This window comes from Medicago truncatula, chromosome 3 (assembly GCF_003473485.1).
Source record: "Medicago truncatula cultivar Jemalong A17 chromosome 3, MtrunA17r5.0-ANR, whole genome shotgun sequence".
Classification (NCBI taxonomy): Eukaryota; Viridiplantae; Streptophyta; class Magnoliopsida; order Fabales; family Fabaceae; genus Medicago; species Medicago truncatula.
This window is the reverse complement of record NC_053044.1, coordinates 1577844-1596394: the sequence shown is the minus strand read 5'-3', so window position 1 is coordinate 1596394 and position 18551 is coordinate 1577844. Positions and strand designations below refer to the sequence as shown.

Sequence of the window (18551 nt, the reverse complement as noted above, 5' to 3'; positions counted from 1 at the left end):
GGTTAGAGTTCACACAATTTAATATGGGGTTTAAACTTCAGTCCCTGTATATAATATGTAATATCCATATTAACTGAGTTAAGTTCACGTGGATAAAATTTCGAGTTTATCTAAAATTAAAAGACTGGTGCTAGTCACACCAAAAAAAAAACAAGTTACACCCAAATTTATTTAAAATTTTACAATAATATCAAAATTGCCCTCTTCATGTAAATTTTTAAAAACCCATCTTTTATGATCATTCTGAACCCTTACCCCCTTTCATCCACAAATCACCATAGATGTGCAACCAATATCTGAATCAACATCTTTGTTATTGATCTGTACTATATTCATAAAGGTTAGTGAATTTCATGAATTTCATTTTCGATGAGTTTCTATTTGTTTATTGTTTGTTTTGGTATGAGATATGTCTGTCAATTTGATTTTAAGTGAGAGGTTAGTGTAAATTAAGTTTACGTGTATGTATATAAAACGGGTTAGTGTAGTTTACGTATGTAGGTTAATGTAAATTCAAGTTTACGTATGTTCAATTTAGATTAGTGTAAAATTCAGTTTACTTACATTCAATCTAGGTTAATGTAAATTAAGTTTACTTATGTTCAATTTAGATTAATGTAAATTTAGTTTACATATGTATATAAGAGGTTAGTGTAAATTCAGTTTACTTACGTTCAATCTAGGTTAATGTAAATTAAGTTTACTTACGTTCAATCTAGGTTAATGTAAATTCAGTTTACTTACGTTCAATCTAGGTTAATGTAAATTAAGTTTGTAAATTTAGTTTACTTACGTTTAATCTAGGTTAATGTAAATTAAGTTTACTTACGTTCAATCTAGATTAATGTAAATTAAGTTTACTTCTGTTCAATCTAGGTTAATGTAAATTAAATTTACTTACGTTCAATCTAGGTTAATGTAAATTAAGTTTGTAAATTCAGTTTACTTACGTTCAATCTAGGTTAATGTAAATTAAGTTTACTTATGTTCAATTTAGGTTAATGTAAATTAAGTTTACTTATGTTCAATTTACGTTAATGTAAATTTAGTTGATTTGAAAATTTTATTTTAGTTAAAGGGTATATTAGTCATTCTGGGGTGTAACTTGTTTTTTTTGGGGTGTGACTAGCACCAGTCAAATTAAAATTACATATAATTTATTATATGCATGACATATGTAAGTTAATATAATATTGTAAACAGATGGCTTCGTTAGCTTAACTCAGTTGGTAGGGACAATGCATAAATGCAAGGTTTGAGGTTCGAACCCCGACCACCACAAAAAAAAAGTGTCCAACTGAGTTGGTACCCTGCTCTAATCTTTTGTCAATTGCTCATATATATTATTCAAAAAAGGGAAAAATGTGGGAACATAAAACTTGACCCAGTAAATTCATGTGAATAAACTCTAACGGGCAATACATCAAAAAAGAACAATGAATCGATCGTCAACATGAAAATCGGATCACGTACCATCAACTCCCTGGCGATCACGAAGCACCACTATTTACAATTGATGATAGAACATCAGCGGTAGAAAAACGCCGACTACGATCTGAAACCTACAGTCACCATCCACCATAAACCATAGGGGGAAGGCGGTGATGTGTCGAAGACAATCAAAGAACCACATGATGTGCGTGTATGCGGAGGCGACGACAAATCTCAACAACCCCAACGATTGTTTGAAATGCGTGTCAGTGGAGATGTATTCTCCCAACCTGCGCACCCTTGTTGAAGGCTACATCTTGAAACAAGGGTTTGGATGATGGAGGGGAGAGAAAAGGGTGGTGGTACTCAGTTATTCTCTAGAGAGATGGGAGAAATGAAAAACACAAATGGGAGAGATGAACTCGTTTAGAAAATGAATTGAATTTTAATAGAAAACTGGCCCAAAACAGGTAAACTCGTAAACTCGAACTTTTTTTTTATAATATCTATATTAATTAATATATTAAAATTTACTTTTAACTAGTAAAAGACTTGACCATTAAAGAAAACAGTAAAAGACTTTTGTGTGTGTTTGTGTATTTTTATGAAGTAATAATATATGTTTTAATAGTACTATATATGGATATATGATTCATTGTTTTGTTTATCATCATGTTAATTTGGTATATTATTCACATTAACTGTAGCTTGTATTGCATACAACTCTAAATCAGTAACAATAATGGAGTACTATATGCCAATAATTTTTTTTTTATATTATAATTGTGACATATTTAAATATTAATAGTTTAATTATTGATTAAAATCCAAGTACACAATAGAAACTATCTCTTCATTAACTTTCTAAGTCTGTAAAAGAAGTTCAAAGGCCAACCAAAGTGTAAATTAAAGTGTAGACAAATTATTAAAGTAATAACATTATGACATACAAATAAGTTGCAGGCTTAAAAGCAAAATATATTTTATCAAAATTATTACTATTTTGATTACTTTCATCATCACTAGCATGATATAGATTTTGTCCGTTGAAGTTACAATGTCAAACTCTTATCACAGAATACAAAAACATTTGAACCTCCAGCATTTTACTCTAAAACGACTAATGCAAAAGTTTTCTCCACAATCAATAGCTTCTTTGCAACTTGGCCACTTTCCTGTGATATAAAACAAGAAGAAACAAATATTATTTAAAGGGGTGAAAGATTTTGTATAAGATAAACAATAAAGTTAAGAAAAGAAAACATAAATTGATTTACCATTAACGTTAGTTACAACAAAAAATAACAAAATAAAGAGGACCATCACATGAACAAACTTAATAATTTTAGTCATATTTTTCTCCTAAACTTGCAACAAATAGAATTTTATTTATCTCTTATGTTGTAAGAATTACATGCTTTGTTTATTTGCTTAATAAATTTTTGCACATATAGATTATAAATTTGTCATGTTTGCCCCTTTTCCTCGCTCGATAAGGTAAAGTATCCATTATTTTTCTATTTGTTAAATTTCTAACCTTTTATGATAGGTAGGGGCAAAAATTGAAAAGGAGCAAAAATAAGAATAATAAAATACAAAGTTTTCTGAAGATAAGTTCACAACAGGCAGGGCCGTATTTGAGGAAGGCGAATGGGGAACTGCCCTAGGCCCCAAAAAATAAGTATAAAATTTAGGTCCCAATTTATTTTTAGGGGTCTATTAAGCCATAAAAAAATTGCTTAGTTTTTTATCAAATTTAATGTTTTTATATATTTATTAGTTAGGATTCAAATTGTAGGTTCGCTTTAGACCATCAAAATCTCATAAACGGCCGTGACAACAAGATAGGCCTTGAAGAAGAGATACTTCACTCGGTTAACAATAATATCTAATAAATGGATGAGATAAAGAATAGATACATTCACAATAAAATTTTATGTTCATATCTCACTCAGTCACTCCATTAGAAATTCAATTGAGAGAATTGTTAGGGTCATGACTTCACTTGTAACTTTGATATCCCAAATCCTTTTTCTTGAACAAATTTTTATTTGTTCTCTCAATAATAGGTATCTCTTTTGAAACTATTAACAAAGTTTTACTAGTTCTTTTCTCAAATCAATACCTTGTTCTACTAGTTAGTATTTATCTCAACTCATATAGATTAATAGTTAGTATCCATGAAGAGGGAAGAAAACGTAAATGTGTCTCTCGTCCGTAAGCCCGCCACACAAAAACCACCAATTATAGCTTGCTTTGCATAGTCGATAGTACCACGATGGTGGTAAATTCATACAACACCTAACTATACATCAAAATCAAATTCCCTACAATCACGTTGTTGTCGTAATCACATGCATTGATAGTCGTTCAATTTTGATCGGATGATCCAAATAAAAATAAATATTTAGTTTTTATATTTTAAAATACCTAAGCTTAAATTTGGATCGTAGATCAATAGTTTAAAATGATGGCTTATTGTTTTTTTTTTTTTTTTTTATTGTTTATTCTTTATCTTTTTAACTTGAAGTCATTTCCCCACATATTTTTTTGAGTGAATAGGTTACTTAGACCTCAAATTTGTACGCATCGATCAATTTGATCCTTAAATATTTTGAAATAGTCAATACGTCCCTAAATTTTATGAATGTCAGTCAATTTAGTCCTTCTATTAAGTCTTTCCGTTAACAATGTTGGTGTGTCACTGTCAGGATAGACGCTAATGTGAAGTTCCAAGTCAGCTTCCACGTGTACATGGACGAATTTGATCGAAATTTTTTGATATTTTTTTTCTTTTTAAATGAAAATCATTACAAATTGTTACAATATCAAATCAATCCCTGAATTATGTCACTCAATATCAAATCGATTTGACAATGTAACAATTTGTAACGACTTTCGTTTCAAAAATAAAATTCAAAAATTTTCGATCAAATTTTTCCTTATACACGTGGAAGCTGACTTGGAACATCATATCAGGACTTAATGTGACACGTCAACACATTAACATCTATACTTAATTGAGAGATCAATTTGATCGACGTCTGTAAAATTCAAAGACATATTGGTTATTTCAAAAAAATTGGGGACGATAAAATCAATGCATACAAATTTAGGGACAAAATAGGCCGTTGAGTCCATATTTTTTTATACTTCATCTTCTTGCTCGTGCTTTAAGTCTCATTCACTCAAAGATTTGTCGAAACAACTCGATGATGGTGTTTCTTCTCAAATCCTCACAACCCAATTTCACCTCCTCGATTCACTAAAAAAGACTTGCAGATTTTTTTATGGCAACCTTAAAATTAACCTCCCACCTACCAAAGACAACCTGTATAGAGGTCACATCTTGGCAAATACATATATTTTATGTTCGTTTAGTTGTGATATTGTGGAAAACCATAAACACTTATTCTTTCAATGTAACTACTACAATCAACTTTGATATTTGACTGCAGGGTTGCTAGGTATTATTTTGTATCATAGGGTAATCTACAAGTTCATTCTATTCAATTTAGTGGGATAGAGGATTCTCTAAAAATTCCCGCACAACTTTTAATATTCTCTGAATTTCGGCACTATTCATTATTTTGAAGGACCACAATGAGAGAATTTTTAACAACAGGACATCGACTCTTTTTTCCCTATTGAAAAAGTTAAAAATTCAAATCTTCTAATGGTTAAAATCAAATTACAATTTGTTTTGATTTTGACTACCCTACTTGAAAGTCGACACCTTTGCTTTGTTTAAAGAGAGTTTTTTTTTTTTTTCTTTTTTTTTTCCATTATGTTTTTGGCTACTTGTAATAGCTTCGATTGTATGATTGTATGATGTAATTCTTGAACTTTTATGTTTCCTTTAATACATCTTGTGTTAGACACTTATTTCTTTTTAATATATACTTTTTTAACCTTTTAAAAAAAATGAAGTACTCTATGCCAATATTTTTTTTTTATTATAACTGTGATTTTTTTAAGGAATATAATTGTGACTTTCATTAATATTAATAATTTAATTATTGATTAAAAACCAAGTACACAATAAAAACTATTTATTCATTAACTCTCTAAGTCTGCAAATCAAAGTGAAGACAAATTATAAAAGTAATACTCCCAAATTGTATGACGTTTTGGACATTTCACACATATTAAGAAATGTAATTAATATTGTGTGGGAAAGAGATATTATGAGTTGGTTTACAAAATTATCCTTAATAAATGATATGAGAAAAATAAATGAAAGAATTGAAAAAAGAAAGAGTAATAAATAGTTAAGGATATAATAGAAAAGATAACACTAATATTTCATTAATATTCTAAAGTGACATACAATTTGAGATAAATATTTTTTCTAAAGTGACATACAATTTGGAACATCATGGATTTTGAACACAAAAACAAGTGAACATCATGCATTTTGCTTTGAAAGGACGAATGCAAAAGTTTATTCCACAATCAATAGCTTCTTTGCAACTTGGCCACTTTCCTGTGATATAAAACAAGAAGAAACAAATATTATTTAAAGGGGTGAAAGATTTTGTATAAGATAAACAATAAAGTTAAGAAAAGAAAACATAAATTGATTTACCATTAACGTTAGTTACAACAAAAAATAACAAAATAAAGAGGATCATCACATGAACAAACTTAATAATTTTAGTCATATTTTTCTCCTAAACTTGCAACAAGTAGAATTTTATTTATCTCTTATATTGTAAGAACCATATCCTTTGTTTATTTGTTTATTATATTTTTGCATTTATAGATTACCAATTTGTCATTTTTTCCTCTTTATCTCGCTCAATCGATAAGGTAAAATAAAAATTATTTTTCTATTTGTTAAATTTCTAGCTTTTTATGATAGGTAGGGGCAACATTTGAAAAAGAGAAAAAATAAAAATAATAAAATATTAGAATTTATTTTCTTAAGATATGTTCACAACAATAATAAAAATAAAGTGATTTCTGTAATGCAGAAAAGCAACACCACATCTGAAATTATTTTCACTCTGTTACAAGAGCTGCCACAAGGCCAAGCATAACAGATTACAACATTATTGTGGAGTGTTTGGAAAAGCCGTAATTTACGTGTTTGGGAGAATGTTACGGACATTGGGCAGGTTATTGTTGAGCGCGCGAAGCAAATGCTACAGAACTGGAATTTCGCAAATTGTAAGAAGCAAATAAGTGGGGCTGCTGGAGCTGCACCACATACTACTGCTGTCATTAGTGGAGGATCTTGAACTTTTTTTCTGAGGGTGCCAAATATGTTTAGAATATATATAAATCCGTTTTAAGTTATTGACAAAATTATGAATTAGCCTAGTGGTTTATTTTCCTGAAACTACCATAGAGAATGTGGTTCAATTCCCATTGGAACCTCTTTTTTTGAGTAAAGTATTAATAATACAATGGATAATATAAAAAAAGAAGCTAACGAGGATCAAACATACGCCCTTGGGGGGTTTCCAAACTCGTCAATCCACTGCAACAACAATGTTCCGTTGGACATATCATGCATAATATGATAATTATAGTAGAGTTAGGGGATGCAGTGGCACCTGACACCTGCAGGTCACCACTAGCTGTCATGGCAGATTTTGCAGCTACTGTCATGATAAATTCTGCAGCAACAGTAACGCTGTCAGTTCAGTGCAAATGGCTGAAACCGCACCAAGGAAGGTTAAAATGCAATGTCGATGCGTCTTTTTCGGAAGCATTGAATTGTGTTGGTTTTGGGTTGTGTATTAGAGATGAATACATGAATTTTATCAAAGCTAAAACATTGTGGTCGATTCCCGTTTGCTCTTTGGATGTAGGCGAAGCATTAGGTCTTTACCATGCTATTCAATAGGTGCGAGAATTACAACTTTCGAATGTAGATTTTGAGTTGGATGCCAAGAAAGTTGTGGATTATTTCAATAAGGGCGGGAATGATATATCCGAGTTTGGAGATATAATGGATGAATGTAGGAAGAATTGCAATGATTGTTTTGAAAACTCTAAGGTGGAGTTTAGTCGGAGACAAGCGAATATGGTCGCTCATACTCTTGCTCCAGAGGCCATTTCCCTAACTAGTTCCCATGTTTTTGATGATGTACCTCTTTGTATCTCGACTTTGATTTTTAATGAAAAGTTATAAGCTATTTTCTCTATAAAAAAAAAAACAAATATAGGCCTTTAAGAAGTGAAACTTCACTCAGTCAACAATTCACAAGCTTACAACTATAATCGCTAATAAATGAATGAGATAAAAAAAAATTGATTCATTCACAATAAATTTTGATGTTAATAGTCTCGTGAGCATATCTCAGTTGGTAGACATGGTGCATAATTTATGCAAAAGCAGGGATTCGAATCGTTGACACTCCACTTTTCCACATTTAAAATGTATGAGCTCTAGCCACTAAAATATTTGAAGAAAAAAAAAATTGATGTTAATAACTAACTCATTCACTCCATAGGAATTCAATTGAGAGAATTGTTAGGGTCATGACTCATGACTTCACTTGTAACTTTGATATCCCAAATCCTTTTTCTTGAACAAATTTATATCTGTGCTGTCAATAATCGGTAATCGGTATCTCTTTTTTCCTTAAAAATAAATAAATAATCGGTATCTCTTTTGAAACTATTTACAAAGTTTTACTAGTTCTTTTCCCAAATTAATACCCTGTTCTATCAGTTAGTACTTATCTCATCTAATCTCATATAGATTAATAGTCGGTATCCATGAAGAGTGAAGAAAACAATGCAAATGTGTCGGTATTAATAGTATTTATTTTTTCCGCACATATTTCTTTAATAAATAGGCTATTTCGTCGACTAATTTCATCCCTGAATATTTTGAAAGAGGCGATATGTTCCTGAATTTTATGAATATCAATCAATTTAATTCATCCGTCAAATGTCTCTGTTAACAATGTTGACGTGTCAGATTAGACGTTGACGTGAAGTTCCAAGTCAGCTTCCACATTATATATACATAGACAAATTTGATCGATTTTTTTTTTATGAAACAAAAATCATTACAAATTGGTAAACCGATCCCTGAATTATTCATTAAAAATCAAATTAATCCTTAAACTATGTAAGTCACTATAATTTGAAACGACTTTCGTTCGTCCATATTCAGTCCATATTTTTTATACTTCATCTTCTTGCTCATGCTTTAGGTCTCATTCACTCAAAAATGGCGTTTCTTCTGAAACCCTCACACCGCAATTTCAACTCCTCCATCACACGCTTCTTCTCTTCAATCTCTTCACAAACCCAAAACGACGCCGAATTAATCTCCAAAATACTCCTAACACACCACAACCCTTACCACTTCACAGAATCTTCCCTTCAACTCAATGGCATAACCCTAACCCCAATTCTCTTAACCCAAACCCTAACTCTCCTCAAACACCACTCCAAAATCGCTCTTTCCCTTCACAATTTCTCCAAATCTCTCCCAAACCCACCTCTCTCTCTTCAATCCTACAATCTCCTCATTGATATTGTCTCCAAAGTTCATCAATTCGACCTCGCTTCGCAACTCATTGTTGAAATGGACCAAATTAACCTCCCTCCTACACCCACCACTTTTTTCATCCTCATTAAAAGACTTATCTCTGCTAATTTAACCCGTCAAGCCGTTCGCGCTTTCAATGAAATCGAATCGTATACAGATACTAAATTAACATCAGACCATTTCACTTACTTGCTTGACACGTTATGTAAGTATGGTTACGTTAAACACGCTTGCGAGTTGTTTAACAGAAATTCTAATAGATTTGTAGCTGATGTCAAAATGTATACTGTTTTGATATATGGTTGGTGTAAGATTGGAAGGTTTAAGACGGCATTGTCGTTTTTGAATGAGATGAAGGTGAAAGGAGTTGAACCAAATGTTGTTACTTATAATGTGATATTGAATGGGATATGTCGAAAGGCAAGTTTGCATCCGGAGGAGAGATTTGAGAGGACTATAAGGGATGCAGAGAAGGTGTTTGATGAAATGCGTGAGAGTGGGATTGAGCCGGATGTGACTAGCTTTTCGATTGTTTTGCATGTTTATAGTAGGGCGCATAAGCCGCAGTTGGTTTTGGATAAGTTGGGTTTGATGAAGGAGAAAGGGATTTGTCCGAATGTGGTCACTTATACGTCGGTGATTAAGTGTCTTTGTTCGTGTGGGAGGATTGAAGAGGCGGAGGATTTGATTGATGAGATGGTGAGGAATGGTGTGAGTCCTTGTGCTGCGACGTATAATTGTTTCTTTAAGGAGTATAGAGGGAGGAAGGATGCAGATAAGGCTTTGAAGTTTTTTAAGAAGATGAAGGAGGATGGGTTGTGTGAGCCGACGACACATACCTATGGGGTTTTGATTGCCATGTTTTTGAAGGCGGATATGATTGGTGTTGTTAAGGAGATTTGGAATGATATGATGGAGAGTGGGGTTGGACCGGATTTAGATTCGTATACGGTTTTGATACATGGGTTGTGTGAGAGCAAGAAATGGAGGGAGGCTTGCCAATATTTTGTTGAGATGATAGAAAAGGGGTTTCTTCCTCAGAAAGTTACATTTGAGACACTATATAGAGGTCTCATTCAGTCTGATATGTTGAGGACTTGGAGGAGATTGAAGAAGAGGCTTGATCAAGAGTCCATAACATTTGGTTCAGAGTTTCAAAATTATCATTTGAAGCCATATAAGAGATGAGCTACAGCTACTATTGTTACACATGAGGAGGTACTTTTGACTTTTGAGACTTTTTATGTCTTAACTTAATTATATATTCTAGTGTTTAGTTTTGCTGCATATGTAGTGTTAAGTCACTTCTTTGGTCCAGATGAATGGGTTGTTTAGGTTAGTTGTATCTTTATCATAGAGACTCTGTGTTTATATCCCCTAAAAGCTGTAAAATGTGGAATGTCAATACTTCAGCAATAAGTTGTATTGTTTAATAATTGAGGGTTATTCTATTTGTTGTCTGTCATTACTGTAGTATGGGAAACTTTTGTTGAAATTCGGATGACACTTCTTTATCTGCATGTGAGGTGCCTTTTGGGTCAAGCGAGAGTGTGTTTTGCCTTTGATGTCTCATCGTGAATAACAATTGGTCTGACCTGTATTTATTTGATGATTTACTTTTTTTATGACAAAGAAAGCAAGGAAAAGAAGTAGGAAAACAGCTAAAAAGTACAAAAGAAAAAAAAGAAAGAAATGAAAACCAAGGATAAGGCTGGAAACAAATAAATATAGTATTAACTTGAGAATAAAATACTTGTTATGCTTTGTTTCTTGTCATAACAACACAATGAAGTTGCTTTGGTTTTTGTCTCAATTAACAATTTGGCAATGTTAAATACTATAAATTAGGGGTGTCACTATAAATTAGTTGGTGTTTAGGGATATAAACATAGAGATAATTTGTATCTCCAAAGAAAACTAATCTATCAGCTATGATGACAGAGGCTCAACCCGTTGTCATCCACTCTTATGATTTGATTAGGATTTAACATCACTTGCTCTGATTACCTTTATTTATTTATTTTATATAATTTTGATTTAACTCACCCTCACTATACTAGGAATCAACCACACCCCAGACAATATATTTTTTATATGTAAATTTTTTTTTCATATCCAACATAGAATAAAGATAGAGTCTGATTAGAGTATATAAAGAGTGATACCCCTCCCTTCATATTCTCTGCTAACTATTAACTTGAGAATGAATACTTGTTATGCTTTGTCTCTTGTCTCAACAACACAATGAAGTTGCTTTGTTTTTTTGTCTCATTTATCAATTTGACAACGTTAATACTATAAATTAGGGGAATCACTATGCGGTTTGTGTATAGTGTTAATAGCTTCTTTGGTCCAGATGAATGGGTTATTTAGGTTGGTTCCCATAAAAGCTGTGAAATGTTGAATGTCAACAATTTAGAAATAAGTTGCAGTGTTTAATTATCAAACGATATTCTATTTGGGGAATGTGAGTGTGTTTCACATTTGATGGCAAAGTAAGCAAGGAAAAGTAGGAAAATAGCTGAAAAGTACAAAAGAAAAAAAAAATGACAATTAGGAATGGATAAGAGATTAGGCTGGAAAAGAATATAGTATAATTTGAGCGTGAGTTCTTTCTTTGCTAACACTTCACCTATTCCTACTGCTAGGTTGAGTCAGAGAAGAAAAAACACATAATGGGATGGTTCTCTGTCTGAGGTGTTTTCATGGTTGTGCACTTGTGCTGTTTTATTAGCTTTTCTAAAACATTGAGATGGTTCTATACCGATGGGTCTGGGATCCTCACATATACACATACTACAAGAATAAATGGAGTTGTATTGAAAGCAAGGCACAAACTTGTCATCCACATAACTTATTACTCCTTCCCAATAACTTACAAGCTCTTCCTTTTATAGAAAGAGTTACAGATATTGACAATTGTTAAATTATACAAGATTCACGACAAATTTTTAGTTTCATGGATTTCAAGATACATCAATATTATGTCTAGTCTGCAGTCAAAAGATTGAAAATTATGCTTGTAGAATATTAACGTGTCTTGAGACCCACAGAAAGTCTATCAGGTTGTCACAATATTGTATTATGAAGTATTGTTGGTATGCATAACTCTTCCTTTAAGTGCTGGTGATCCACGGTTTGCATTGGATGGTCTACCTTCAAGAAGAACAAGGGTAGGGATTGTGAGGGGTACATTTTAAGAAAAGAGGATAAGGTGTCATTTGGAATGAGAAAGAGAATTGGAAATCTCTTGAAGTGAGCACAAAGCATGATGTTTGAGGAGACGAAGCATCAATGAAAAAGAGGCATTCTAAAATAAGAAAATCCAAGTTCTAGCTAGTTTGACGAAGGCTGAGCATCGAAAGCCCCCTTGCAATTGGAAGGCTATGACAACAGAACATACTTGAAGGATATTGGATATCTGAATTGGTTGCATGAATTTAATACTCGTTTGGATTTAGGTTTTATGTTTGGTTGATGATGGCCATGTTTCTCTGAATGTTTATCCATTTTTGGCTCTATGATGTCTTCATTAGGTTTACTCTTTTTGAACTTGTGTTCATATTTTGTTTCGTGTCTATTTTGTAGTCCTTGAGATCCTTTACATATCTGATGTATATGGTAGGGGGAGCTTGGTTAATTTGCCTTGTTAACTTTAGAAATATCCACATTATATTTGGCCGTGATAAATACATATGATATGCCTTTAGCCTGACTTCTTGTGGTTTGATTGAATGAAATACCTAATTTTGGAAAGAAAAATATTAGTCTAGCAGCTTGTAAAGTTGATAGCACCATTCTGGAGCATATGTTGGTCAGTTTTATGAAACTCGATGCAAAGAAACAGTTAAGGCATTGATCACTTTAAGCTGTGCAATACTTCCAAGTTCCAATTATGACAGTAGCAATTGTTATCAACACATCAAAAGGTTCATTGAATAACCTGATGAATGAAAGCCATAATGTGTTGTAAAAAGTACATAGGAAAATGATGATTCTCTCATATTATTTTTCTCTTATGTTTCAGATCTCACTCCTTATCAAATTCTCATTTCAACAATGAAAAATAAGAATGAAGTGTGTTTTTCTCTATTAAAAAAGCAACATCAGATCTAGTATGTGATAGGTATATAAGTTTTTCGACTAACCTTTTATACATTTCTTTATTAACTGCAACATTTTATTATGCATTCCCAACTTCACATTTGGATCAATTGGGGTACTTGCAAGCTTGCATGTTGTCTTGCCAATCTCTTGCAGAAGATCTGTAATGTATTTATGTTGAGATGTGAAAATTTCTTTCTTGGAGTGAGCCACTTCAATTCCCAAAAAATACTTTAATTTTCCCAAGGTATTGATATCAAACTCTTCGGCTAAGTGTTGGCCTAACAGTTTTTACTTCTCTTACTAGACTTTTGACCCGTGTGCCGCACGGGTCTGATGTGCTATTTAATATTTGAGTAAATTATTATTTATATAAATCAACATATATTAAATAAACTTTCTATCACATAAGAAAGAGATCCATGGTTCAATTAGTAAGTAGTTGAGTAGAAGTGTATTTAGACCATCCACAATAAGAGAATCTTGCTCTGTAAGTACCTATTACGGAGACTTGGTACCAAATAATATGATTGTGTTATCGAATAATTGATGATTTCTTGATATAGTTTAACTTGTAATATTTCAGCATAACTATAGTTTACATTAAAAGAATAGTTGATAATTTCTAAATTCATACTTGCTAGTGTACTGCACGTAAACTAAACTGAAGTATAACTTTCAACAAAAATAATGTAGTAATTCATCTTGAATTAATGGAAAATCATCCATAATTACATCAAACTCAATAATCCAAGGATTCATCAATCTCTTAAATAACTTACCACAATACAAATATACAATTGAAATACATTAGACTACCATTTTTGCTATGAAGTTATTCTTAGATGGAAAATTGACACCCTGTTAAATAACTTTCTCGTTTTGATATATAGTTGTCATAAACACGGCAAGCAACTTTCAAATCTCTTGCAAATTCCTTTAACAAAAGCTAGGGGCATTACTTGACATTATCATCATCCTTTACCAATACCTGCAAATTCAGCCAAACAGTTAGGATCAAAAGTTGTCACACTTAGACTTTGCCTAATTAGCTTTGTGGATCACATGATACTGTAAAACAAAAATAAAGAAATACTATTTAACTTAAATTATGTGTTATAGATCTATAAATAAATTATCATATTATAATAGATTATAGTACTAAGCTAGTAGATCAAATATGAAGTAGACACAGTTTCTTAGTTTCTGTCATTCAACTAAGCAAGTAGATCTTTCATTGTATATAAGGTAAAATGACCTCTCTTATAACTCAGTTCTGTTAATTCAATAACAAAAGAATTAGAGCACATTGTTCTCTAATCTTTACCAAATGTTCGCTTCAAATTTTAAATGAAATAGCATATGTGACTCAAGTATAAAACAACTCACTTAATGAAAAAAAATAAAGCCAAACTGCTACTTTTAATATTATACCTCATTCTTTACAGTGTAAACATGGTGTTCACCAAGATAATTTCAATAACATTTGTAGTGCCACAATTTTTTTCCAAGCAACCAAAAAACAAATTAACAAACGTTAACAACATGGGTATTATATTTGGCAGCAAAACATGGGAAAACAACTGCACAGTTTATGATAGACTCAAGGAATAAAATGTTATCGATGAGTAACCTATCTGAAACACCTGAACATCTCAAAAAAAAAAAGGAAGATCGTGCTAAGCGGAAAGAATTATGATGATGCAATTGCTGCCTCTCAACCATGTATCTACTAAACCATCATGAAAGGAAATAATTTGCTAAAGAAAATAGTGCAGAACATAAGTATTTGGAATCTTCAAATTCAATAGACAACTTTTGCAGAAAATGCATACAATCTAAAAAATAAAAACAATTTTTGTTCCGCATTAAACCATAATCACTCAACCCCAGACATTGAACATATTTTTACCAACTATAAATAAGTACAAATGCAACTTCAATCATTTTTAACTTGTATTGCAGGACTCTCAAACCGTTTTGTTTAGTCATTGGTTCAATGACAGATAAAAAATTCAACGTCAAAATAGCACAAATAAACCCAATAACAAATTCAAGTAACCTAAGAACATTTAACCTTTCTCTACGTTACAATTCCGTCAGCAAAATAAAATTTAAACTATGCACTATTAATTCTATACTGACATAGACTAAAGATTAGGACAATATAAACAAAAAAAAAAATACCTTTAGAGTGGGCCTTTTACTTGAAAAGCAGCAACATAAAAAATCTGCAACTTCAATTAAAGAGTTTTTGTAATTCTTCACACCCCTGGAACTTGAAGCTTGATTGACTTATTCAAAAGTGATATTCTATTACATCAAAAGCAGAAAAGTTATTATTCTAAATTTGCTCCAATAGACAGGTGCCTAAGTAGCATGACTAATTAACCCTACACATGAAAAGGAGAAAGCATGAAGTATACCCAAAAGTTATTTGAGTTCTTCTGATGGCCAGTAACTAAATCATGATTGGCATGCATCTTCTTTGCATTGTCGGTTGAGTTAGAAATCACAACCCACCACATTATCATATACATTCATATCATCTATTTAGATTTGTATTAAAATTTCCACAAAATGGCATCAGCACTACCTGCAATCTTGAAACATAATCCACACTCATACAATGGCATTGGCAGCACTTGCAATCATAGGCCAAAGCTCAGCACACTCGTTACCAATTGGTCCAGTGATAGCATAATCTTTCATTTCTCCCTTAGGATTCACAATAATGCCGTCATTATCTTTGAAGTACATGAAGACACGATCCTTTTGGCGCCAAGGCTTACGCTGACGAACGATGACAACTGGCAAAACCTTCTTCCTGAGATCAGGTTTCCCCTTCTTCACAGTAGCCATCAATCACCATGTCACCAACACAAGCTGAAGGAAGACGATTCAATCTACCCTTGATTCCCTTCACGGAGATGATGTGCAGATTCTTTCCTCCGATGTTATCAGCAGAGTTCACCGTTGCCGCCACTGATAGACCCAATGACATACGGATGGTGCATATTATTCTGCAAAAATTAGGCCAAATTGAAATGAACATAAATATAAGAATAGTGCATATTATTCTGCAAATCCATCCTAACTAATTCATAATTAATCAAACAATCTATTCCTCCAACAAAAAACACTACTTTTCAAACCAGTACATATCAATCAAATACCAAATTCCAAAAAACACAAATTATATACAGCTAAAAATAACTAACATCTCAATAATCAATCACCATTTCACCACTCAATAGAATCCAGCAAATTATCATCAAGCATACTCAGAACCAAGGATCACTCTGATAAATTAAAAAAACAACAATCATTAAACATGTTTAAATAGCAATATTTATCAAATTCAAACTACTATTCAGATTTCAACAAACCCAACAAAAAAAACTCAATTTTTAGCACATAGATCAAAAGGGGTTTTCAAATAATCATTAAAAAAAAAACTGATTAAAAAAAGAAGAAGAGATACAATGCACAAATCGACCTTGAGATGAACATAAGTATCAATATTAGAAGATTTCATATAACCAAATAATTAGAAGGTTGCAATTTTAAAATTAATTTAGGGATTCTTGATGTTGTAACAGCAAAGTAATGAAAGAATAGACTCACCTTTGAAGCAAAGAGCAAGGACGACGGAGAAACGATTGTCGGCGCAACACATGTTGTCTCAGACGAAGCAAAAAACTGAATGAAATGAAGAAACGTGAAAGAAAATAAAAAATAAAACAAAACGTTATGCCGAACATGGCCGTCCCGGCGAGGTTTTATCTGTACATTTTTAGATGGCGAAACAGTGTAGATAGTGCCGAAAATAGAGGCGATAAGGGTGAATGGGTTGCTGTTCTATGAGAGATGAAATTTGTGTGGAGAAGAGATTGTAGATCTGTAGTGCAGAATTTTGAGAATAGGTGAGAGTAAAAGAATGTGATCTATAATGCATTGGAAAAGGCAAAGCAAGTTGTTAACAGAACATACATGTAGATAGTGGCATGGGAGGCACATTGGAAACAAAGAATAGGTGAGACGCTATTTAATGCAATCATCCATATGCCTTAGGTAGATGCATCGGCAGACTCAATTTTTTGTGGGAGGGAAATTTAAAATTTGAACTTAGTTTGATGAGTAGGAAAAACATTAACGAGAATTAATTGCTTGTATGATGGAGGGAAAAAATTAGGTTAAGAATTAGGGTTACTAATAGCTTGACCAAACAAGCTTTAGTAAGAAAGATGTGAAGCTCGGATACGAGATACGATACGGATACGATACTGCACCGATACGTCGATACGGAAAAATTTCAAAAATCAAGATACGATACGGCTGGGATACGTTAATAAAAAAAATTATATAATTAAATGTATTATATAATTATAACCATTTTTTTATTATGCAAGTATATTAACAAACACAAGAAACCATAGCACATTAATATAAATATAATATTGACGATTAAGAGAGTGGTCATTAGGTAATTACATACACAATATATACCAAAAAGAGCACCAGCAGTGTTATGCATCAATGCTACACTATAAAATGAACTTGTTAGTGCTATACTATATCGATCCAAAAAAGAATCACTATATCCAAAAAAAAAATCATTATATTCAAAAAAAGAACACATCAATACCAAGAGTTAACACTAACAAGTAACCAACGTTTATAATGTTTTTATTCTTATTTTTTACACAAAAAAAAAAAAAACAGAAATCAAAATAATATAAAAAACACAAGTATCCGTGCGTATCGAGATATATCGGAAAATATCGGATAATTATTTTTTTAAAAATAAAATTTAATATTTGGATACTCTCCGGATACGTATCGGGCAGGTATCGATGCATGATACGCAGGGGATATGATACGTCATCCATTTTGAAGTATCGGAGCTTCAGAGCTCCTCTTCATCATCATCTGTCACTATAATCTCATCCACATATACCAGCAACACTGTTACTCCCCTTGTTTCGGAGTGTTTGATAAATAAAGTATGGTCTCCTTGGCTTTGTTTGAAGCCTAAATCTACCATAACTTTGATGAACCTACCAAACCATGCACGTGCGGCGATTGCTTAAAAAAATTGTCAAGGTTATGAAGTTTTTCTGGTTTAAGAGGAAGTAACTTAAGTGTGTGTTTGGTTCTGAGGTGTGTAGAATTGATTCTGACAGAATTGATTCTGAAAGAATTGATTTTGACAGAATTGATTCTGACAGAATTGATTTATGTTTGGATGCAATAATGCAGAATTGATTAAACAGAATGATTGTTGTTTGGATAGTTTTGATCAAAATTACTTTTGAATGTATAATTACCAAAATAGACATAGTTAAATACAAATAAATAGAAATTACTAAATTAAGATAATTAAGTGCAATATAGTCCTAAAATATAAGGTATTACAATACTAACATCATGAAAATAAAAATTACAAATAGATAATAGAATTTAAAGTGCAATAGAGTATTAAAATATTATTACAAAA

General features: G+C 32.0%; 1 protein-coding gene, 2 long non-coding RNA genes and 1 pseudogene across 3 annotated transcripts; 1 reads left to right on the top strand and 3 right to left on the bottom strand.

The window, feature by feature from the left end:
- Positions 1-2310: 2310 nt before the first annotated feature.
- Positions 2311-2869, bottom strand: LOC11422391 (uncharacterized). The gene is made up of 2 exons (XR_003010312.2): positions 2709-2869; positions 2311-2606 (listed from the first exon to the last, which is right to left on the bottom strand). It is a non-coding gene; the product is annotated as an uncharacterized lncRNA (long non-coding RNA).
- Positions 2870-5702: 2833 nt separating this feature from the next.
- Positions 5703-6180, bottom strand: LOC11416298 (uncharacterized). The gene is made up of 2 exons (XR_003010313.2): positions 6020-6180; positions 5703-5917 (listed from the first exon to the last, which is right to left on the bottom strand). It is a non-coding gene; the product is annotated as an uncharacterized lncRNA (long non-coding RNA).
- A 2363-nt stretch (positions 6181-8543) lies between these two features.
- On the top strand, positions 8544-12662 carry LOC11420307 (pentatricopeptide repeat-containing protein At2g13420, mitochondrial). Its single transcript, XM_003598155.4, has 2 exons — positions 8544-10165; positions 11596-12662. The coding sequence occupies exon 1, from the start codon at positions 8624-8626 to the stop codon at positions 10133-10135; it is 1512 nt and encodes a 503-aa protein (XP_003598203.1). The 5' UTR covers positions 8544-8623; the 3' UTR covers positions 10136-10165; positions 11596-12662.
- Positions 12663-13760: 1098 nt separating this feature from the next.
- Positions 13761-17081, bottom strand: LOC112420432 (60S ribosomal protein L23-like; annotated as a pseudogene).
- Positions 17082-18551: the final 1470 nt, after the last annotated feature.